The sequence below is a fragment of the Callorhinus ursinus genome, unplaced genomic scaffold (assembly GCF_003265705.2).
Source record: "Callorhinus ursinus isolate GAN/ISIS: 27379988/994484 unplaced genomic scaffold, GSC_fseal_2.0 scaffold27, whole genome shotgun sequence".
Lineage (NCBI taxonomy): Eukaryota > Metazoa > Chordata > Mammalia > Carnivora > Otariidae > Callorhinus > Callorhinus ursinus.
Window position 1 is genome coordinate 18658870 of NW_027397089.1, and position 17495 is coordinate 18676364.

At 43.7% G+C, this 17495-nt stretch overlaps 2 protein-coding genes across 2 annotated transcripts; one reads left to right on the forward strand and one right to left on the reverse strand.

Annotated features, from left to right (window-relative positions):
- Window positions 1–11956: 11956 nt before the first annotated feature.
- H2AJ (H2A.J histone) lies at window positions 11957–12627 on the reverse strand. The gene has a single exon (XM_025879656.2). The coding sequence runs from the start codon at window positions 12516–12518 to the stop codon at window positions 12129–12131; it is 390 nt and encodes a 129-aa protein (XP_025735441.1). The 5' UTR covers window positions 12519–12627; the 3' UTR covers window positions 11957–12128.
- A 3379-nt stretch (window positions 12628–16006) lies between these two features.
- On the forward strand, window positions 16007–16592 carry H4C16 (H4 histone 16). The gene has a single exon (XM_025879831.2). It carries the CDS (start codon window positions 16007–16009, stop codon window positions 16316–16318), a length of 312 nt encoding a protein of 103 aa, XP_025735616.1. The 3' UTR covers window positions 16319–16592.
- The last annotated feature ends 903 nt before the right edge of the window (window positions 16593–17495 follow it).

The following is a 17495-nucleotide window of genomic DNA, read 5'->3' on the forward strand; positions in this document are numbered from 1 at the left end:
GGGCTTTAAGGTATAAAATGTGAATTAACGATCACCACAACAGTATTCTGCCATGGTGTAGAATCAGCATAAAGCCCTAGATGACATCCAAAGTTCTGCTTCAATTCTCATTTGCATATTCTAGTTTGTGCTCTTTATAAACTATTGCTTTATTTATACCTAGTTGGGAGACATTTTTTAATATTAAACTTCTTTTTACTTCAAGTAATTCTTCAGGCTACAAGATGCCACAATCCCCACCCCATATAGAACTGCACACTCATGTTGTCTTCCATTCCAACTGCAGCAGGTCTAATACATGAAAATGTTCCTCAGCTAGAATCAGTTTGGAGGACAGACCTTCTTATAGCACTTCCAGAACTCAGAGCTGTCACCGAGCAGAGCTATGGATAATGTCTCCACACCTACTCCTGGGTTTAGGAAGGTATAAACGAGCTGTGGAGAAATTTTTCTGTTCTTTACATCCCTGGAATTAAGGGCTTTTAGCAAAGGTTGGAGATAGGACTTCTGTGAGACCAAAATAACTCTCCCTACCACAGTTCTCTTCTAAGAATGCCTTTTGAGTTTGGCTGTGAAGGAAATTAGGTAGCACAGAGGGCAGGTGCCTAAGGACTGGGTGAGCAGAGGGAGGGGTTTTGCTTGATCAGCATGCTCCAGTTTGCTGAGGGCTGATAGCCAGGAGAGAGGGACAGGTTGGAGAATGAAAAGAGTGATTGGTGGAGTGAGCTACCTGAGGGCTTGGGGAGGTGAGTCAAACTATCTATTCTGCACATAGTCACTGAGCGCCTACTGTGAGCTAGGTGCTGGGAAAATAACGGCAAGCAAAATCAGATGAGGTCGCTACCCTCAGGGTCCTTATGGAAATTTTAAGACATAAAGCATCAATGTCTGTATCACTTCTGTCTTATACCTTGAATACAGTATTTACCAATACTAATTTTTTAAAAGAATTTATTTCATTTAACCTGTGCTAATGAACAATTTGGAAAAAATAATCTGACAGCTATTCTATGCCATGTGCCAGTAAAGACCTAATTCATCATACCTTATAATCTAAGCCTTTTTTAAGTTTTTAAAAAATTGAAATATTTTCTCTGAAGGTTTAAAAATACTAAATATCAACTGATTACCTTAAACGGTGCTGCAACCAAATAGAGAAAAACATTTAAAAATAAGTTTGCAAAGAAAAGACCATGGATTCCCCAATACATTGTTTTTCCTTGACCTGTTGCTCTATTCAAACATTATTTCCCCTCATTGGGCATCTGAAGCCTAAAAATAAGCTGTCTACTATTGCAATTTACCATCATGAATCCTTATTTAGTAAGAATTATATTGCATTTACAGGAGATAAATAACAGAACTAGGAGAATTAACACTTTAAGAATGCTGTGAGATGCAAAAAAAAAAAAAAGTGCTTTAAGGATTTGCATAGCAGAGGAAAATTAGAATCCAATAGTGTTTATACCCATAGAATCTCAAGAAAAATTAGAGTCCAAGGAAAAACAGAATTAACTCCATCATTACCACTGCACCCAGCAAACTTGACTCCAATAAAATGGGGAATAAGGTAAAGAAAAGAAAGGTTAACAGCCAAAGTTCAGGCAGGGAGAGGGGGAAAACATGAATATAGATAGCTATGAAATCTTCTCTGATTTTATAAAATACACTACCCACAAATGAAGAGGCCGTGCTATTATGAAAGTTGGACTTTTTTTTCTGGGAGTTGATAAAGGTTGCCATGTTTAGGGACTTACTGCAAAACAAAACCCAAAACAAAAAACTCCATACCTTCAAATAATATTTGTTGGCTTTTTCGAGTGATAGAATCAAAATGCAGGCAAATACAAATCCAGCTTCTCCTATGACCATTCTTAGTGCTGAGTAACCCAGATCTCAGGAGGAGCGATTTTAAAATCCGTATTTATACTCTGAGAGTTTATTCATAAAATACATGTTCATGAAAAAACTTACGGTGAACATAAAAAAGTAAAAAATGGCATGAAAATACCACATTTCTGAAAAAAATTAGAACAATTCATTTAAATAGATACTTTGTGTTTATTCGGTTTTTTATTTTGTTTTTTTTATTTGTTTGTTTCCACTATTAGATAAGAACAGGGATCAGCAAACTTTCTGTAAAGGGCTAGATGGTAAGTATTTGGGGCTTTGTGAGCCCTATAGTCTCTGTCACAATGACTCACTGCTGCCTTTGTAGTGTGAACTCTGCACTGCAGACGGTCACACTCCCTGACCTCCAGGAAAGGACCACGGGAGATCAGCTGTAGAAGGTGGCCCTGTGCGGGGTTCTGGGCACTGCTGAAGGCCAAAGGCCTGGAGTGTGGTTTCCCTGGTGGGAGGCTGCAGGAAGGCAGTCCCCAGAGCGAGGTGGGGCTGCTGGGTCACAGAGAGACCGTGCATTCTGGACACATGGCTGGGGCAGACTGCCATCTGATGTCCTCACACCTCACAGCTTACCCACCACTACCACCGGCAGCCTGAGCCAACAAGAGCTGTCCCTTCCTCCTGCCAAGTTGTTCCAGTGCCTTCTACTGAGAGACTAGCATGCTTACCAAAATGGAAAAAATGATTAAAGGAATTCTGCCTCTTTTCTCAGAGCAAGTACTGAAGGTTGAATGTGGGGCTCAGAGGCAAGAAATTCACAACTGGCACATGTGTGTGCGAAGAAAATCCAATCTGTCACAACCTACTTACAAAATTATTAGCGCCAATTCCTCTGACAAAAACAAATGGAGTATTTCTCAAGTTCCTTCTGCCAGGTAACCGGTTAGGCACCGTTAGCTTATGTGTACGAGCTAATGATAAAAGGCTTTTGGGGCAGTCATTTTTGTTCTTAAAACATCTCAAGAGAACGCTGGTTGACTGGCAGTCTCCATGTCAGGAGTACGCTAACGAGACCAAAGCTAAGTAGAAGGTAAGCAAAAGCTGCTCTGAGAGAAACTCTGACAGACAGTGGTACTCACTAAAATTTTCCAACGGTTCTTCTACAATTTCCAAACTTCTTTGCAGTTAGATTAAACATGGGGTTAGTTCTACTCAAGGGGCTGAAGCAAAGAAGAATGGGTGTGAGTTCCCTGTGTTTCTGCATCTGCTGCTGGAAGGGACAGGAGGTAGCTTGGTATGGCTGGTGAGTGGAATATATATGAAAAAAAATCAGCAGAATAGGCTGGAATCTATAAGTTTTATAGACTTAATTTAAGCTCTACTCTTGTGAAAGCTTCAGGAACATGGGTATCTCATCTGCTCTGTTTGCTCTTGCTAGCCCTCTCTGTAGGTCAAGGGTTTTGTGGGGGGGGGGGTGACCTTTGTCACGCCACGCAAGGCCCAGTTCCCCTCTTCCCCTATGGCAGTGGGTGCCTACTCACTTCGTGTTTGGATGACTAAGAGGTCTGGCCCTCCAGAGCCCCTCTGTTTACATATTTCCACTCTGTTCTATGGCCCCAGGAGGCTGAATTGTATGTAGTGATTGCATCAAGGGGCCTTTTCTGTCTTTTGGCTTTCACTTGGGCAGGCCAATGAGAAGCAGGATATTGGAGGAAGGGAGGAAAATGAGGTCATGGGAACCTGAATGGCTGTCTTAGATTAGACCCCCTTGATTCTTTCTGTCATGCAGGCCCCCTCCACACAACCTTCTCCTACCAGGTCGGGTGAGAACTCCCTCCTTTCACTCCAACAAGCCTAGGGGTGGTCATGGAGCCCAGCTGTCCCTTAACCTCCTTCCCTGTGGTTTCCCTGCGCACTACTCACATCATTGTAAATAATCCCATTATTACATTTCTCAGATCACCGTATCTGGGTGTGCCATCTCTTTCCTGGCAGGATCCTGGCTGATTGAGCTCCTGATTTAGTGACTAAATACAAGATTTATGGAATAAATAAATACTATATGAAAGAGGTTAACAAATGAGTTAACATCGTAAAACTTCTCAAGAGCAGTGTTTGGCACATGGTAAATATAATGCACTTCCAGAATAACAACTGTGTTTCAGAATGAAGCCAGGGCTGTGATGCAAGGGGTAGGCTGGCTGCGGGGTGAAAGACCAGAGCCGGGAGATGTGTGAGGAGACCCCTCCGACTAGCACAGGAGGGTGGAGGAGAGGAGCTGAAGATCTAGTTCAGAGACAGGAAGCACAAGCCTGGGTCATCTGTGTGATACAGGGGATGAGGCAGCAAGTGAAATCAGAATGTAGTCCCTGGTATTTCTGCCTTCTGTGCATTAGTTTATTCAGTCCTTCCTGCAACCCGGTGGGGCAGCTACTGTCATTTCCTTCATTTTACAGCTGTGTCCATGGAGGCATGGACTGATTAAATAACTTGCAGAGTACACCATGAACAGAGCAGAAATTCAGACCTAGGGAGTGGGGGGTAGAACGAAGGGAACCGGGCTAGTGTGGAACAAGCTCAGGTTGAAGTCCCTGGGAGAAAACCTCATGGAAACCTGAAATAGGCAGAGGGAGTAGGCAGGTAGGGGGTACAGATCATCAACACCGACCCAGAGATATGGCAACACAAAAGGGAAAGAGAAAAAGCCACGTAGGAAATATAGGGAAATGATCGTTAACAGTCGTAGTAATTTACTGAGCCCTTACCGTACACTCGTCACCAACTGCTTCATGATAGGCATAGATCTGATTATCCAATTTTATGCATGAAAAAATGGAGGCTTTGCAAGCTTATAAACAAATGTATAGATTTTTATTGAGTTGAATGTTTTTTTGTCCTGACATGAGTTCAAATCAGAAAAACTTACTGATTTATACTTGGGCTAGGCAACGGGGGGCAGGATGTTGGAAGATGGGAGGAAAGTGAGGTCATGGTATTTACTTAGTATATACACTTAAATATATAAAAATTATATATAAGTATATATAGATAAAATATAAACTTACATTTAAAACATCATTTACGATTAGCAATACATGGATTATCATGTTAAAGAAACCAGAACATTCTTACCCTATACAAAGACACACACAAAAAGATAAATTCGAGATAAAAAATTCCTTGACGAACATGAACAAGGGGATGTCGCTAGAGGATTTGGATGGTTGAAGTACAGAAATGAAATACCCATGGACAGTAGCTCTCTCTCTTTCGCACGGCGCTTGGACACTGCCAACATTTGTCTTGAGATGTCCTTGTCTACTTCCACGGCTCAGCAGGCCCTCTTCTGGGTGTTCCATTTTTTCTTTAGCTATCGAGAAAGAGGAAGGCAGCCCGTGACAGCTTGTAACGGGCCTGGACTCTCAGCCAGGCCTTGGTGCTGCTAGGAGCTGGCCTGACAGTTACACCATGCTGTCCTGTGGAACATAAACAATGTCACAGCACAGCAACACCAGACAAGGCCATTCTGTGACCGTGAAAAATCAAAAGAAAACCAAGACTACTCTGTAATCATGTTCCGAACCCAAAAAGCACAAAAGTTATCCAAACCACAAACATGCCCAAACAGCTCGATGTGCGTTAGCCAGATTCACCAATTACAGCTATAGCCTCACTTCATTCTTTACACCTTATTAAATGTATTAAGCTACCAAATCATAGACTTAGCCCTACCCACAGCAGCATGCAGTCATAGGCAATGTCCCTAACACAAACCGAACAAAACCGAAAATCTAGAATAAATCCTTTCTAACAACCTCTTAGTGAGACACCCACATTGCCCCACAGTGTGTGTCTTCCGCGCTGCAAAGAGCAAAACCCCAACTTGTTCAACTATGGGTGTATCCCTCGTGGTGTTTGCTGGTGGGCACAGACAAAAATATAGATTCGGCTAAAGCTCCCATTGCTTGGACCAGGACTCTCAACTCAGTAAGACTGCACCCATCTGAGACCCCTTGTGATTCTCTCTGGATAAGGTGCCACCTACTCAGGACTGGGAGGTAAGTTCATGCTGAACTGAGTCCCTATATTTTGTTGAAGCTTCAGCGTTGAGTTAATTTTGTTTCCCCTGGAAGAAGAGCTCTTGGAATTTTTTTTTTTTTTTTGATTGTCTGATCACATTAGTATTCTTTGATGAAATGGTTTTCAGTCTTCTATTCTCTGGTTTCGTTGCTTGTTAGCCTGCTTGATATTTCGTGTTGTCCTGAGAGGCAAGGTCCATAGGGAGAGAGTGGACAAAAGCCTGACCAGTCTGTTTTCGAGCTACCCTCCTGAGGACTGAGGCATTCAGGGCTCTTCAGACCAGCGACCCTAGGGCAAACTTGGCTTTGGGTTGCCATTTCTCAATCAGAGAAAGAGTTCTGCCTCACTCTTGTCTTTGTGTCCCTGAGGACTGGTGCATTTAGTTGTGTCTGTCTGGACCTATGATCAGGGATGACTAGCCCCTGGCCAAGTTATGGGGATCAGAAATTACCCATTTTTATAAACCAGATTTTTTTCCCTAGCTGTCACAATCTCAAACTGCACCTCTTCCAGGCCAACCACTTGTTTCCTTCACGTGTTCTCATTTTCACAAGAATTTGTACACCTCTCACCCTAATAAACACGATTTCACCAGGGGTATTTTAGAGTTGCGGTTGCTACATGGGCTTTCGACACGAACAAGATAGTTCATTGAGAAGTACTTTAAAAGAGAAAGCAAATAAACCCTCATGAGCAGACTGGTTGGTCTGATTTGTCTTTAAAAAATAGATTAACTGAATACAGGGCTTATCCCTCCTTCACTTCCATAAATTAGAGTCAAGGAGTATTGGCTTTTTAACTTCAGGGCTTGATAAAATTATCAAGGACCCGTGTTACTATCCAAAAGTGCTGCCATTCTCTTTTCTGTACGTGTATGTTAAAATCTGTTTTCAACACCTAACTTTCTTTCCTCTCCTTATAGAGAAAACAGAATAAAGCTTTACAGTGGTAATTTCGTATCTGCCTAAAGCCAGCTGGCTCCCTTTCTTCTTTTATTCTTTTCTTTTCTTTTTTTTTGGCTTTTTTGTTTGTTTTTTTCTGTTCCTCTTAGGTCCACTTCCCTCCCTTGGGAAACTAAACATTAGCTAATTAAAAAAAAGTTGATTTGTTTGGGTCAAATTTCTCTTGTTTTAAACATTTGAAAATACCTACATTATACTAACTCAAAAAGATATATGCACCCCTACGTTCACTGCAGTATTATTTCCAATAGCTGAGATGTGAAAAAAATTTAAGTGTCCATCAATAGATGAATGAATAAAGAAAATGTGGTACACACACACACAACTATTATTCAGTCATAAAAAAGAATGACATCTTACCATTTTTGACAGCATGGATGGACCTAGAGGGTACTATGATAAGTGAAATATGTCAGACAGAGAAAGACAAAGACGGTATGATCTCATGTATATATGGAATTAAAAAAAAACACACCAAGTTCCTAGATAAAGACCACAGATTGGTGGTGGGCAGATCTGGGGGTGCATTGGGAGGGTTGCGCAAAATAGGTAAAGAGAGTCAAAGGTACAAACTTCTAGTTATAAAATAATGAAGTCATGGGGATGTAATGTACAGCATGGTGACTATCATTAATAATACTGTATTACATATTTGAAAGTGCTAAGAGAGTAAATCTCAAAAGTTCTCATCACAAGAAAAAAAATGGAACTATGAATGCTGATAGATGTTAACTAGACTTACTATGGTGATCATTTTGAAAAATATACAAATATCGAATCATTATGTTATATACCTGAAAATGTTATATGTCAATTATACCTCAGTAAAAATCACTATAACTTTCTACAGATAATACTTATAAGCAATATACCTTTCCTTAAGAAAGTAAATTAATTAATTAATTAACTGCATTGGTTTTTCTGAATTAATAAGTCACCACTGTTTCTATAACTTCTTTAAAATTAAAACTTACTTAAAATTAAAACTTCAATTAAAATTAAAACATGTAAAAAAACTATTCAACTAAATGGAATGATAATAAAGGACATATTTTTAAAGGGTTCTTTACCAACATTGTTCTCAGCTTTTTAAAGAAAATGCTCTTGTTGTCACCATATAGACCCCAAGCTTCTGCATGTGCCACATGAAAACACAAAGGGTAAAAAAGCATATCCATTCCAACTCCATTAGTAAGCTGAGCCAGCCTGTCAGCATTTCCTGGATAGGAGAATGTAATAACTTTCAAAGAACATTTTGTAATTACACGGCAAAATACAAGCAAATCAGGGGGTGTCCAGGAGTGCAGAGGTCCAAACCACGAGAAATCTCCATCCTTTGACAGTCTCTCTCTCTCTCCTTGGGCCACGTCCTCCCTCCATGTCCTCAGTGGCTCCCATTCCGCTGCCAGTCCATCAGATCTCATGGATCCCCACATCCCCTGTTCAGTTGGGCTGATTTCTATACATCCGCTTACACATCTATACATATATTCTGTGTATGTATATTCCCTCTGGATGCCTACTTTTAGTTATGACCCCCCCCCCAACGGCCTTATCCCCTAGATTCTCTCACATCCAACTGCAGCCATTGTCCTTTGACTCCTGTGCCTTGGTGCACACTGCCTCTCTGTCCAGAACACTCTAGCATGTTAGGCTAACTCGCACACCTAGACCTGTCTCAGGTGCCATTCCCCACCAGGCTGAGTGATACCGGTGCTTCCATTCCCTGTTACTGTAACACCCTGGGCATCTCCCTTTCTTTACATGTAGCCTGCTATATTGTAATCACCTTTTTATTATAACCATTTTTCTGAACAGCTGGGTATCAATCATAGGTTTCACACATAATATATACTCAATAAATTTTTGAATCAAAAGGTTCCGTGTATGGGTGTACGTAAGCCATTAATTCCAAACTAGGTCGTCTTTAGGGAGGGAGGAAATGCAAATTAAGGTTTTAACCTGGCCGGTTAACAAGTTTTAACCATTTATTACTCTCTCTCCTGTTACAGATTGTTTGTGCGTGTCTTGTAATTAGTAAAACAGCCACTAAACTTGTTTTTATGGTTTGCTATCAGAAAAGTCACAGGACTGCTAGAATGCCATGTTTTTCTATTTTAGTAGGTCCCAGAATTGTTGCAACCCATTCTAGATCCAGTTGCACATAAAAACAAGAATGATTACTGTTCGCTGAACATGTTTCTACACGGGGAACTCTAGTGCCCTCATTCACGTTAACTCAGTGAATCCTCTGCAAAATCCACTGATGTAAACTCTACTATTATACCCACTTAATAAATAAAACTGAGGTTTAAGGAAATTGAGTAACATTTCCAAAATCATCTAACTAGTAAGGAGCAGAGTGGCTTTGAACTTGAGTGTTGTTCCAGGGAGCTGGGGTCCTTAGACACCATGGTATCTGACATTCCAGGGGCATTTGTGAGGAGCATGCATATCGTAGGCCAGGCATCACCAATTATAGGGCCAGACTAAACCTTTTGGTTCCAGGCAGACAAAACTAAACAGACCAGTTCTCAGAGACAAGAAGACGAGACTGGCCCCACAGGAAAAACAAAGCACAAATCCTGCCCAAGTCACAGCCTGCCCCACGAATGGCTTATCTTGGCAGGAAAGAGTATGTGTGTCTATAAATACAACTATGGATTATAAATGTATTTAAAAAAAATCAGAATTCAGGTCCCACCCAGTTCTGTCCCAGGTTTTCTTCGTGGTCTTGTGCTTGAAGAAATACTGTCCTTTTAAATTAACAATCATATCTTGGCAAGAACTATCTGTTCAAGGATCACAGGCTGAATTGATTTTGCAGGAGGTATGCACCTTTAACTGCCAATAAATTATTCAGGTTTTTTAAAAAAAAAAACCCTCAAAAACAGAAATGGTGAAAGACTGATGGAAACTTGTGTCAGGGGAAGGATTCGAGAGGAAACAGAATCCCCGGGGCAGTGGAGGTGGTGTGGGCAATGGGGCAGTCATTGTACTTTCTATCATGTCTGTCTTGCTCCTCGGGTAACGGGCTTAGACAGACGACTGAATCTTCAGAGAGAAAGGAAAAATCGCCTTTTTCTTATAAATGTCTTAGTGATCCTTGTTCTTATTTTGTTACCATTTTAGTAATAATCTTTCAGGTGCCTCAAATCTTTTAGGAAACTAAGACTTAAATGTCAAAACTAGCATTGCATATCTCCATATTATATATATATATACATTTTTTTTCTCCACTGTGCACCATGTCCCCAAAGTGATAATACTGAGAACTGTTTTAATGATTGAGCATTAAAAACAAAACAAAATCCTATTAATTACGGTGACCTATACCTTAACCTATAAGGGCAAGCCTATTATCTTGTAGGAAATGGAGCTTCTTTTAATTTATTCAGCACCTAATATATGCCTAATGTGTATATAAATGAACAGTCTCGGTCCTCAAAATTGGCATTAGGACTGTTTTACATATGAAGAAGCCTTCTGTATGGAAAGTGGGAGTGCAGTAAATAGCTGTGGACATCTTGGCACATGCTGCCCATGGTAGCCTTGGGGTCTATTCTCCTCAGGAATTTGGGGGCAATAATCTGCCTCCTAACAGAGGTACGTGTAGCCTGATCTTTGTACACCTCAAAAAGATGACCACGTGGGAGAAGTAATCCCAACATTCATTCATTGCATAAGCAGCAGGGAGACACAAGTATTGATGGAAGCTGAAGGTGAATCCTTTCTCTGATATTAACTTATCTGTTCATTGTTCTGTCATCAGGTACCAAGAAAAAGAAGTGAGCTCCAAGAGAGTGGAAATCTAGTTGGCCTTATTCACAGCTGTACTCCCATCATCTGGTATTGAGCATGGTGTATTGAAGAGCTCAATAAATACTGGGGAAGAAATAAAGAAAGTCCGTGTGGGAAAATGGGCCACCCACTACTAAGGATAAAGAAATACCATAATGTTTTTTCAGGAAGACTTCAACTCTGACTCATAGGAAAGATGATACCAAAGATGTGAAATCTGAACTGGGATCTGTGCTGTGGGCCCTGTGGGCCAGGATGAAGCTTGTAGAAAAGGGTGAAATGGAAGGGTCAATTAAGGACAGAATAGGATGGCTATTTAACTTTTAAATGTGGATTCCGGATCTGAAATGTATTACTTCCGGCACTTAAAGTCATTTATCCTTACATTTTCTCACATTTCATGTTTATGAAAGCAGTGCTGTACAATCAAGCAATGCTACCCCCACAGTACTGATGGAACGAGGTCATTACTCCAGGCTAATGAGGGAATGAACATGAGACTTCAAGCAGATTATTTGTTGTTAGGAAGCAAAATCAAACTGATTACATTTCCAAAGGAGTATAATATGATGGAGACACGACCATCATGAAAAAAATCTCTTAAAAGCTCCTAAGCATAAGTAACGCATGACTAAAGACACTGCACTGTTATGCAACATGAGTGTCGGGAGGAACAAATTTACTTATGACTCATGCTTCTATATTACACATATTACTGGATGTTCCCTTCATTTTAAAGAAATGGGAACATAAGTGTGTATATAAAAATATCTGATATCCAAATCATGAAAACACAACAGCTATCAGGCTAAGAAAAATCTGTTGGGCACTGTGTCATCAGAACCACTCTTCCAAGACGGAAAGTTACTCCCATACTTTTGAAAAGTATGGTCAGAGAGCCACCTTCCTGCGCGACACCAGCTAGCCCCCACTGCGTCTTCAAAACTGGGTCCCCATGAACAGCCCAGACGAGACAGGACAGTGAAGGCCCTGAGAATGACAGGTAAAAATAATCCCCCTGACGCCCCCGCACCCTAGTCTGCTTCTCTTTTGCATTAGGAGAGTAGGGAGAGATCCCAATTCTGCCCACCTCCAGCCAGTGGGTCCTTCGTGGTCTCCCTCGACCGCCCACAAAACACCTCGAGGGTGCGGACCAAAGTAGTCCACAAAGCGGCAGAAACCAACCCCCCAGTACCTGCTCCAGAGGTCTCCTGGCTGCCCCCCGGGTCATCCGGAAGGTCCCCGAGACTACATAGCTCTCTCGACCACACGATTTTCACCGACTTTATTGGCCCCGGACTCGGCGGGCCCCTCGCCACCCACCTCCCCAGTAGATCGCGGCAGACTTCCATGACCATCGAGTATATTGAAAAATACTGCGGGGTGGCTATGGAAAGAGCCTTTGCTGGGGAAGCCAGCTCCCCTGTGGTGGCGTCAGGGTCACTTGCTCTTCGCCTTCTGACTCTCCGTCTTCTTGGGCAACAGCACGGCCTGGATGTTGGGCAGGACGCCGCCCTGAGCAATGGTGACTTTCCCCAGCAGCTTGTTTAGCTCCTCGTCGTTGCGGATGGCGAGTTGCAGGTGGCGAGGGATTATCCTGGTCTTCTTGTTGTCACGAGCCGCATTGCCAGCCAACTCCAGGATCTCTGCCGTCAGGTACTCCAACACCGCCGCCAGGTACACCGGCGCCCCAGCGCCTACTCGCTCCGCGTAGTTACCTTTGCGCAGCAGTCTGTGGACTCGGCCCACCGGGAACTGCAGGCCCGCGCGGGAAGACCGAGACTTGGCCTTGGCCCGCACTTTGCCGCCCTGCTTTCCGCGACCAGACATGATTAGCTCTCGCCTAAAACTCCTGCGAGAGGAATAACAGCGACACGGCTCTGGGTAGGTGAATGTAATTTACCAACACCGGAACTGCCTCTATCACTTTGCTGACACTAGGCAGCGCCTTCCCATTGGGCGCAGCAACATCTTCGGCTCTATTGACCAATGACAGGCAGGCTCCGCTCCCAACCATCGCTCCTGGCGGAGGGACCGCCTTCTCCAGCTCTGTCCAGTCAAAAGAGCAAACTCCTAGCCCTCATTTACATAGCCTCTCATATGAATACCCAGGACCGAACCGTTCCTCATTTGGGGCCTCCGTTGAATTTTTTGGCTCCAGAGATTTCGACGTCCAAGTTCGCTCCTGGGACAAGAACGTCTTAAGAATTAAGGAACCATGGTTAGAAACTGAAAAATCCGGAAGAGCTACCCGTACAAGTACAAAAACATTCAAGCAAGAAATGCTTCAAACAGTTGAGGTCACAAGATGAGCCCTACGGTGCTGTGTCCCACGGTGCTGTGCCCCCTAGGTGGATTTTCTCACGTTATGTATAATCCTTAGCCAGCTTAGCTGACTCCAGACACCGCGCTTGTGGGCAACAGTACCCCTCTACCTGCCGTTTCTTTAAACAAGCGCCTTGTCTCCTGCAAACCCAGATGCGCCTGCTGCTACCCAGCAGTGTGGGGAGCTGGCTCCAAAAGATGCCTCGCACTGAACTGGCCATCTGAACTTTCTTAACCAGACCAGGTGACACTGGACTCCCCGCGCAGTTCTGCCTTTCACAGGTTGCCAATCTTAGCTTCTAGGGCCTGCGAAACTAGTGCTACTCTAGACGTGAATGCTTTCTTCCCAGACTGCAGAACAAGCTCTCTTAGCCAAAACTTAACATCTGTCTTTTGAGATTATGAGCCTGAAAAGAGTCTTTGGATTTCAGGAGAGATTATGAGCCTGAAAAGAGTCTCTGGGTTCCAGGGAGAGGCTGCAAGATCAGTCTCTGAGGCACGGAGTCTTGGTCTTGCCTTTCTCCTTAGTGATCACCGCGGGACTGATCATGTTCTCCATGGCGACTCTGAGACCAGAGGTAAATAACGTCGCGTAAGACATTGTGACGGCACTTGGCTGTCCCTTTTTCCAGCCTTCTACTGCACATGCGACGCTCAGAGGTCATGAAAAGACTAAAGAAGAACGGTAGCAACTGTCCTTACTCAAATTGCAGAGCCATAGCATTTGGAACAAAATAAGTTTGTTTGTTTTTTTTAATTAGAAATTATTTTTTACTAATTCATTGATGTAATTTCAGTTACCTCAACATTTTCCATAATTATACAATTACTCTATGTGTTGTAAACACATTAAAATAAGCGACATTTTATGTAGATTATAGTAACCATTTTAAAAGTAAAATTTACCCTCCCACCATCCTAATAAAGATCTGATTTCAGGGAAATCACATTTTCAGCGATTTCTGTACATGTCCTTATTGCGTAGAACACTGATTAACTTGTATATAGTAGGAACTCAATAAATGTCTTTGGAGTTGAGAAGCAGCATATTGTCATGATTAAGTCAGTCAGTCATCCTGGAGCCAGACTGCCTTGGTTCAAATCCTGGCTCTACCACTTACCCGTTGACCTTGGGTAAACTCTGTGCCTATCCCAAAGTGTTATTTTGAAGATTAAATACATTAGTAAGCATCCAATAACTGCTAGATGAGCTAGATAAATGGACATACAAGTTTCTGATGCAGTTATTAACATGTTCCTGATATGAGTTTTGCAAATTTTGCTTAAATTTTTGCCTATATCAAGGGAAATTTTTAATAATTATTGTTATTATTTTGAACACTTTTTCCTTTTATTCTTGTAAGCAAGAATGATTTCTAACTTGAAAAATTTGTTCTAACCTCGATTTTTTAGTCTTAATAAATATAATCAACCAATTTACCATTGTAAGAATCCTGATCTCTTCCAGATCTGATAGACTTTCTTCTTCCCTGTGAGTCAAAGATGAAAATCATGTAGTACAATATGACTATTCAGGATTTTTTGCAGCCATACAAACAGTATTCTGAGGGATCTTTTAAGAGTTACTTATTTTAGAGAGAGAGAGTGGAGGAGCAGGGAGGGAGCTGGAGAGGGACAAGCAGACTCCCGGCTGGGGTGGGGGGGGCACACTGGGTCTCAATCTCATGACCCTGAGATCATGACCTACCAGAAATCAAGAGTGGGGGGCTTAACCCTTCTGAGTGACCCAGGCACCCCTCTGAGGGCTCTTTTAATTTATCTTTAACAATAAAAATTACTTTCTGTGTTATGCAGATGGGTAAGGATGGGTAAATTATAAGCATTCAGATACATACAAATATTTACTATAAAACTTTTCCTGGAAAAGTTTATCTTTCAAGAATCAGGACAGGGAGCATAATTTACTAAAATATTCCCTCCTCCAGATGTTAAATGCCGGGCAAAGAGTTATGAATCATCCTCTAAATACTGCTACCTTTTATTGCAGTAAACCCTTTTGGGAAGACAGAGTCCTGTATCCTAGAGCAGTGACGTTATTGAAAGTTTCGTATTTGTTCAGGGATTCTCTTAAGAAAGGATTGAGAGCCTCCTGATGGGCGATTTGCAGTAGAAATCACTTTTTAAAGCTACCGTCGTGGCGTCTAATATTTTTAAGAACTTTGAATTTGTAAGTGGGAGATGTGAGAACCTCGGGTTTGAATGCAGTAAGACGAAATTTACGATATTTCAACTAAATAACCATAGAAGTCGTTACTTGTTTGAAGAGCAAATATGCGCGGGGTTGGAGGGGCGCGCAGTGGAGGCCAGATAATCTGCAAATGGCGTACAAGCCTCTGAAAGGGAAAAGTCTGGGAGAGGGGAAGAAGGGGTAAGGTTAGACTTTTTGAAAGAATTTTAATTCTTTCTTTACGGGGGTCATAAAAGAGAAAAAAGAGCTCTAAAAAATTTCCTCTCCCCCCACTAGTGACTTAAGATCCATAGATGAAAAGGTATAAAACAATTGCTTTGAAATCTAACCAGATGTTACGCGTTTCTGGTTACTATTCATTTTCATATCAGTTTAGGAATGGTATTGTTAATGGACGCATTCATTTTGAAAAATAATTAGAATTCGCGCGCGAGAGATGGGGGTCTGGGAGAGATGGGAAGGAGGGCGCGGAGGGAGGAAACGAGCGCCAAAAGGATCTGGTCTATTTTTATTTAAGCGTTGAGAAAACGCAATATAAATTCCATTGACTCTTTCCTCAGTTTTATGGGAAAAATAAAAGTTTTCCCCAAAATCAGTTTTGTTGTGCTTACGGCTCCTTCACTCATTATTAGAGGAAAGACAAAAATCACCTGGGGCCTAGAACTCCGCCCACTTTCTTCAGGTTTTCAAACAGGTCCGCTACCAGGAAATATAAGCCCTGGTCTACGCTCTCACGACCGTTAGCTGCTTGCTCTCTGGATCGAGGTTTGTTTCCGCCGGGAAGATGTCTGGTCGCGGGAAAGGTGGCAAAGGGCTGGGAAAAGGAGGCGCCAAGCGCCACCGGAAGGTCCTCCGGGACAACATCCAAGGCATTACAAAGCCCGCCATCCGCCGGCTCGCCCGCCGAGGTGGTGTCAAGCGCATTTCTGGGCTCATCTATGAGGAGACCCGGGGAGTGCTGAAAGTCTTTCTGGAGAACGTGATCCGCGATGCGGTGACGTACACGGAGCACGCCAAGCGCAAGACGGTCACCGCCATGGACGTGGTGTACGCGCTGAAACGCCAGGGCCGCACCTTGTACGGCTTCGGCGGCTGAGCAGTCTGCGGCTTCTCTTCAAATCTCTAAAAGGCCCTTTTAAGGGCCCTCAGAACGTCAGGAAAAGAGCCAACACTTTCTACTTAACTGTGTGAATGTGGGACCTAGGTGTGTCAGATGAAGCCCTACCTTGTGCCGTGGAAGTTCCTACCCTGGCGGGTGGCTCCGGGCTGCAGACGGCGGGCTTAGGGCTTAGGAGGGGGAGGTATATGACCCGTAGGGCTCGCAATGGGGACCCAGCGCCGCTCCCCTGGGACGTAGTCTGGCGAGCGCGGTACCAGGGGGGGACCTCGCTATAATGTGCACATGCAGACTTGGATCCTGTCTAGGATTTGGGTTCCATTTGGGGTAAGGATGTAACCACGCATAAGTTGCGCATGGTTTCTAAGCGGAGGCCTCTGTCCCTGAGCCTATATAGAGAAGCTTCTATGCAAATTAGGGTTAGCTGATGCTACCTCCGATTGGATCGGAGGGTCGCGCGACAGAGGGGGCGGTTCCTCGCCGTAGACCCGCCCCCTCAGAACGCGGGAGTGGGATGGCGCGAAAGTGCCAAGTGCAGGCCTGGTGTGGCGCTCCGGACTGCTGCCGAGTATGAATATTTTATTTCTTTGCTGATGTTTGAGTAGGAGGTGACCAAGTTCAGACGCCGAATGAAGGCGGCAAAGCGCGGGCGAAATCGAAGGCGGGGCCTAGCTAGCGGCCGCTGCTCTACCGGGGACGGGCTGCACTATTAGTGGCAAGGAGCGGGTGAGCGTCCCGGCCCGAGTACCCGGCGGCGGTGCTGGAACCCCTGACCACGCAGATGCAGGACTTAGCCCGCAGTGCGGCCGGGGGCGCGGGGCAGCATCCTGCTGCTGCTCGGGAGGCAGTGTTGTGTGACCCGGTCGCAGCCGGGAGATGAGCCCTAGCTTTCGAGTTTCCCGTGTTTTCTGAGTTTTCTGAGCTTCCCGTGGGGCTGACTGGAGGAGGGAGATGAGTGGAGGGCCGCGTTCTAATAAATTCGGTGCAAATGGCGTGGGCGAGATAGTTGTGTAGTCGCGGGTCCCCTTGCTCAGTGATTCCGCGCTGCCGCCTGGAAATCCGGAGCTAAGGGGCGTCCGGTTTGGGGCGCTTTGCCGAGGCGGCTGTAGGGGCCAGACACAGAGGGACCCGGGCCGGCAGGGGCCGCTAGTGGGGC

Coding starts and splice junctions, on each gene's coding strand:
- H4C16 (XM_025879831.2), top strand. CDS start 16,007: ATGTCTGGTCGCGGGAAAGGTGGCAAAGGGCTGGGAAAAGGAGGCGCC.
- H2AJ (XM_025879656.2), bottom strand. CDS start 12,518: ATGTCTGGTCGCGGAAAGCAGGGCGGCAAAGTGCGGGCCAAGGCCAAG.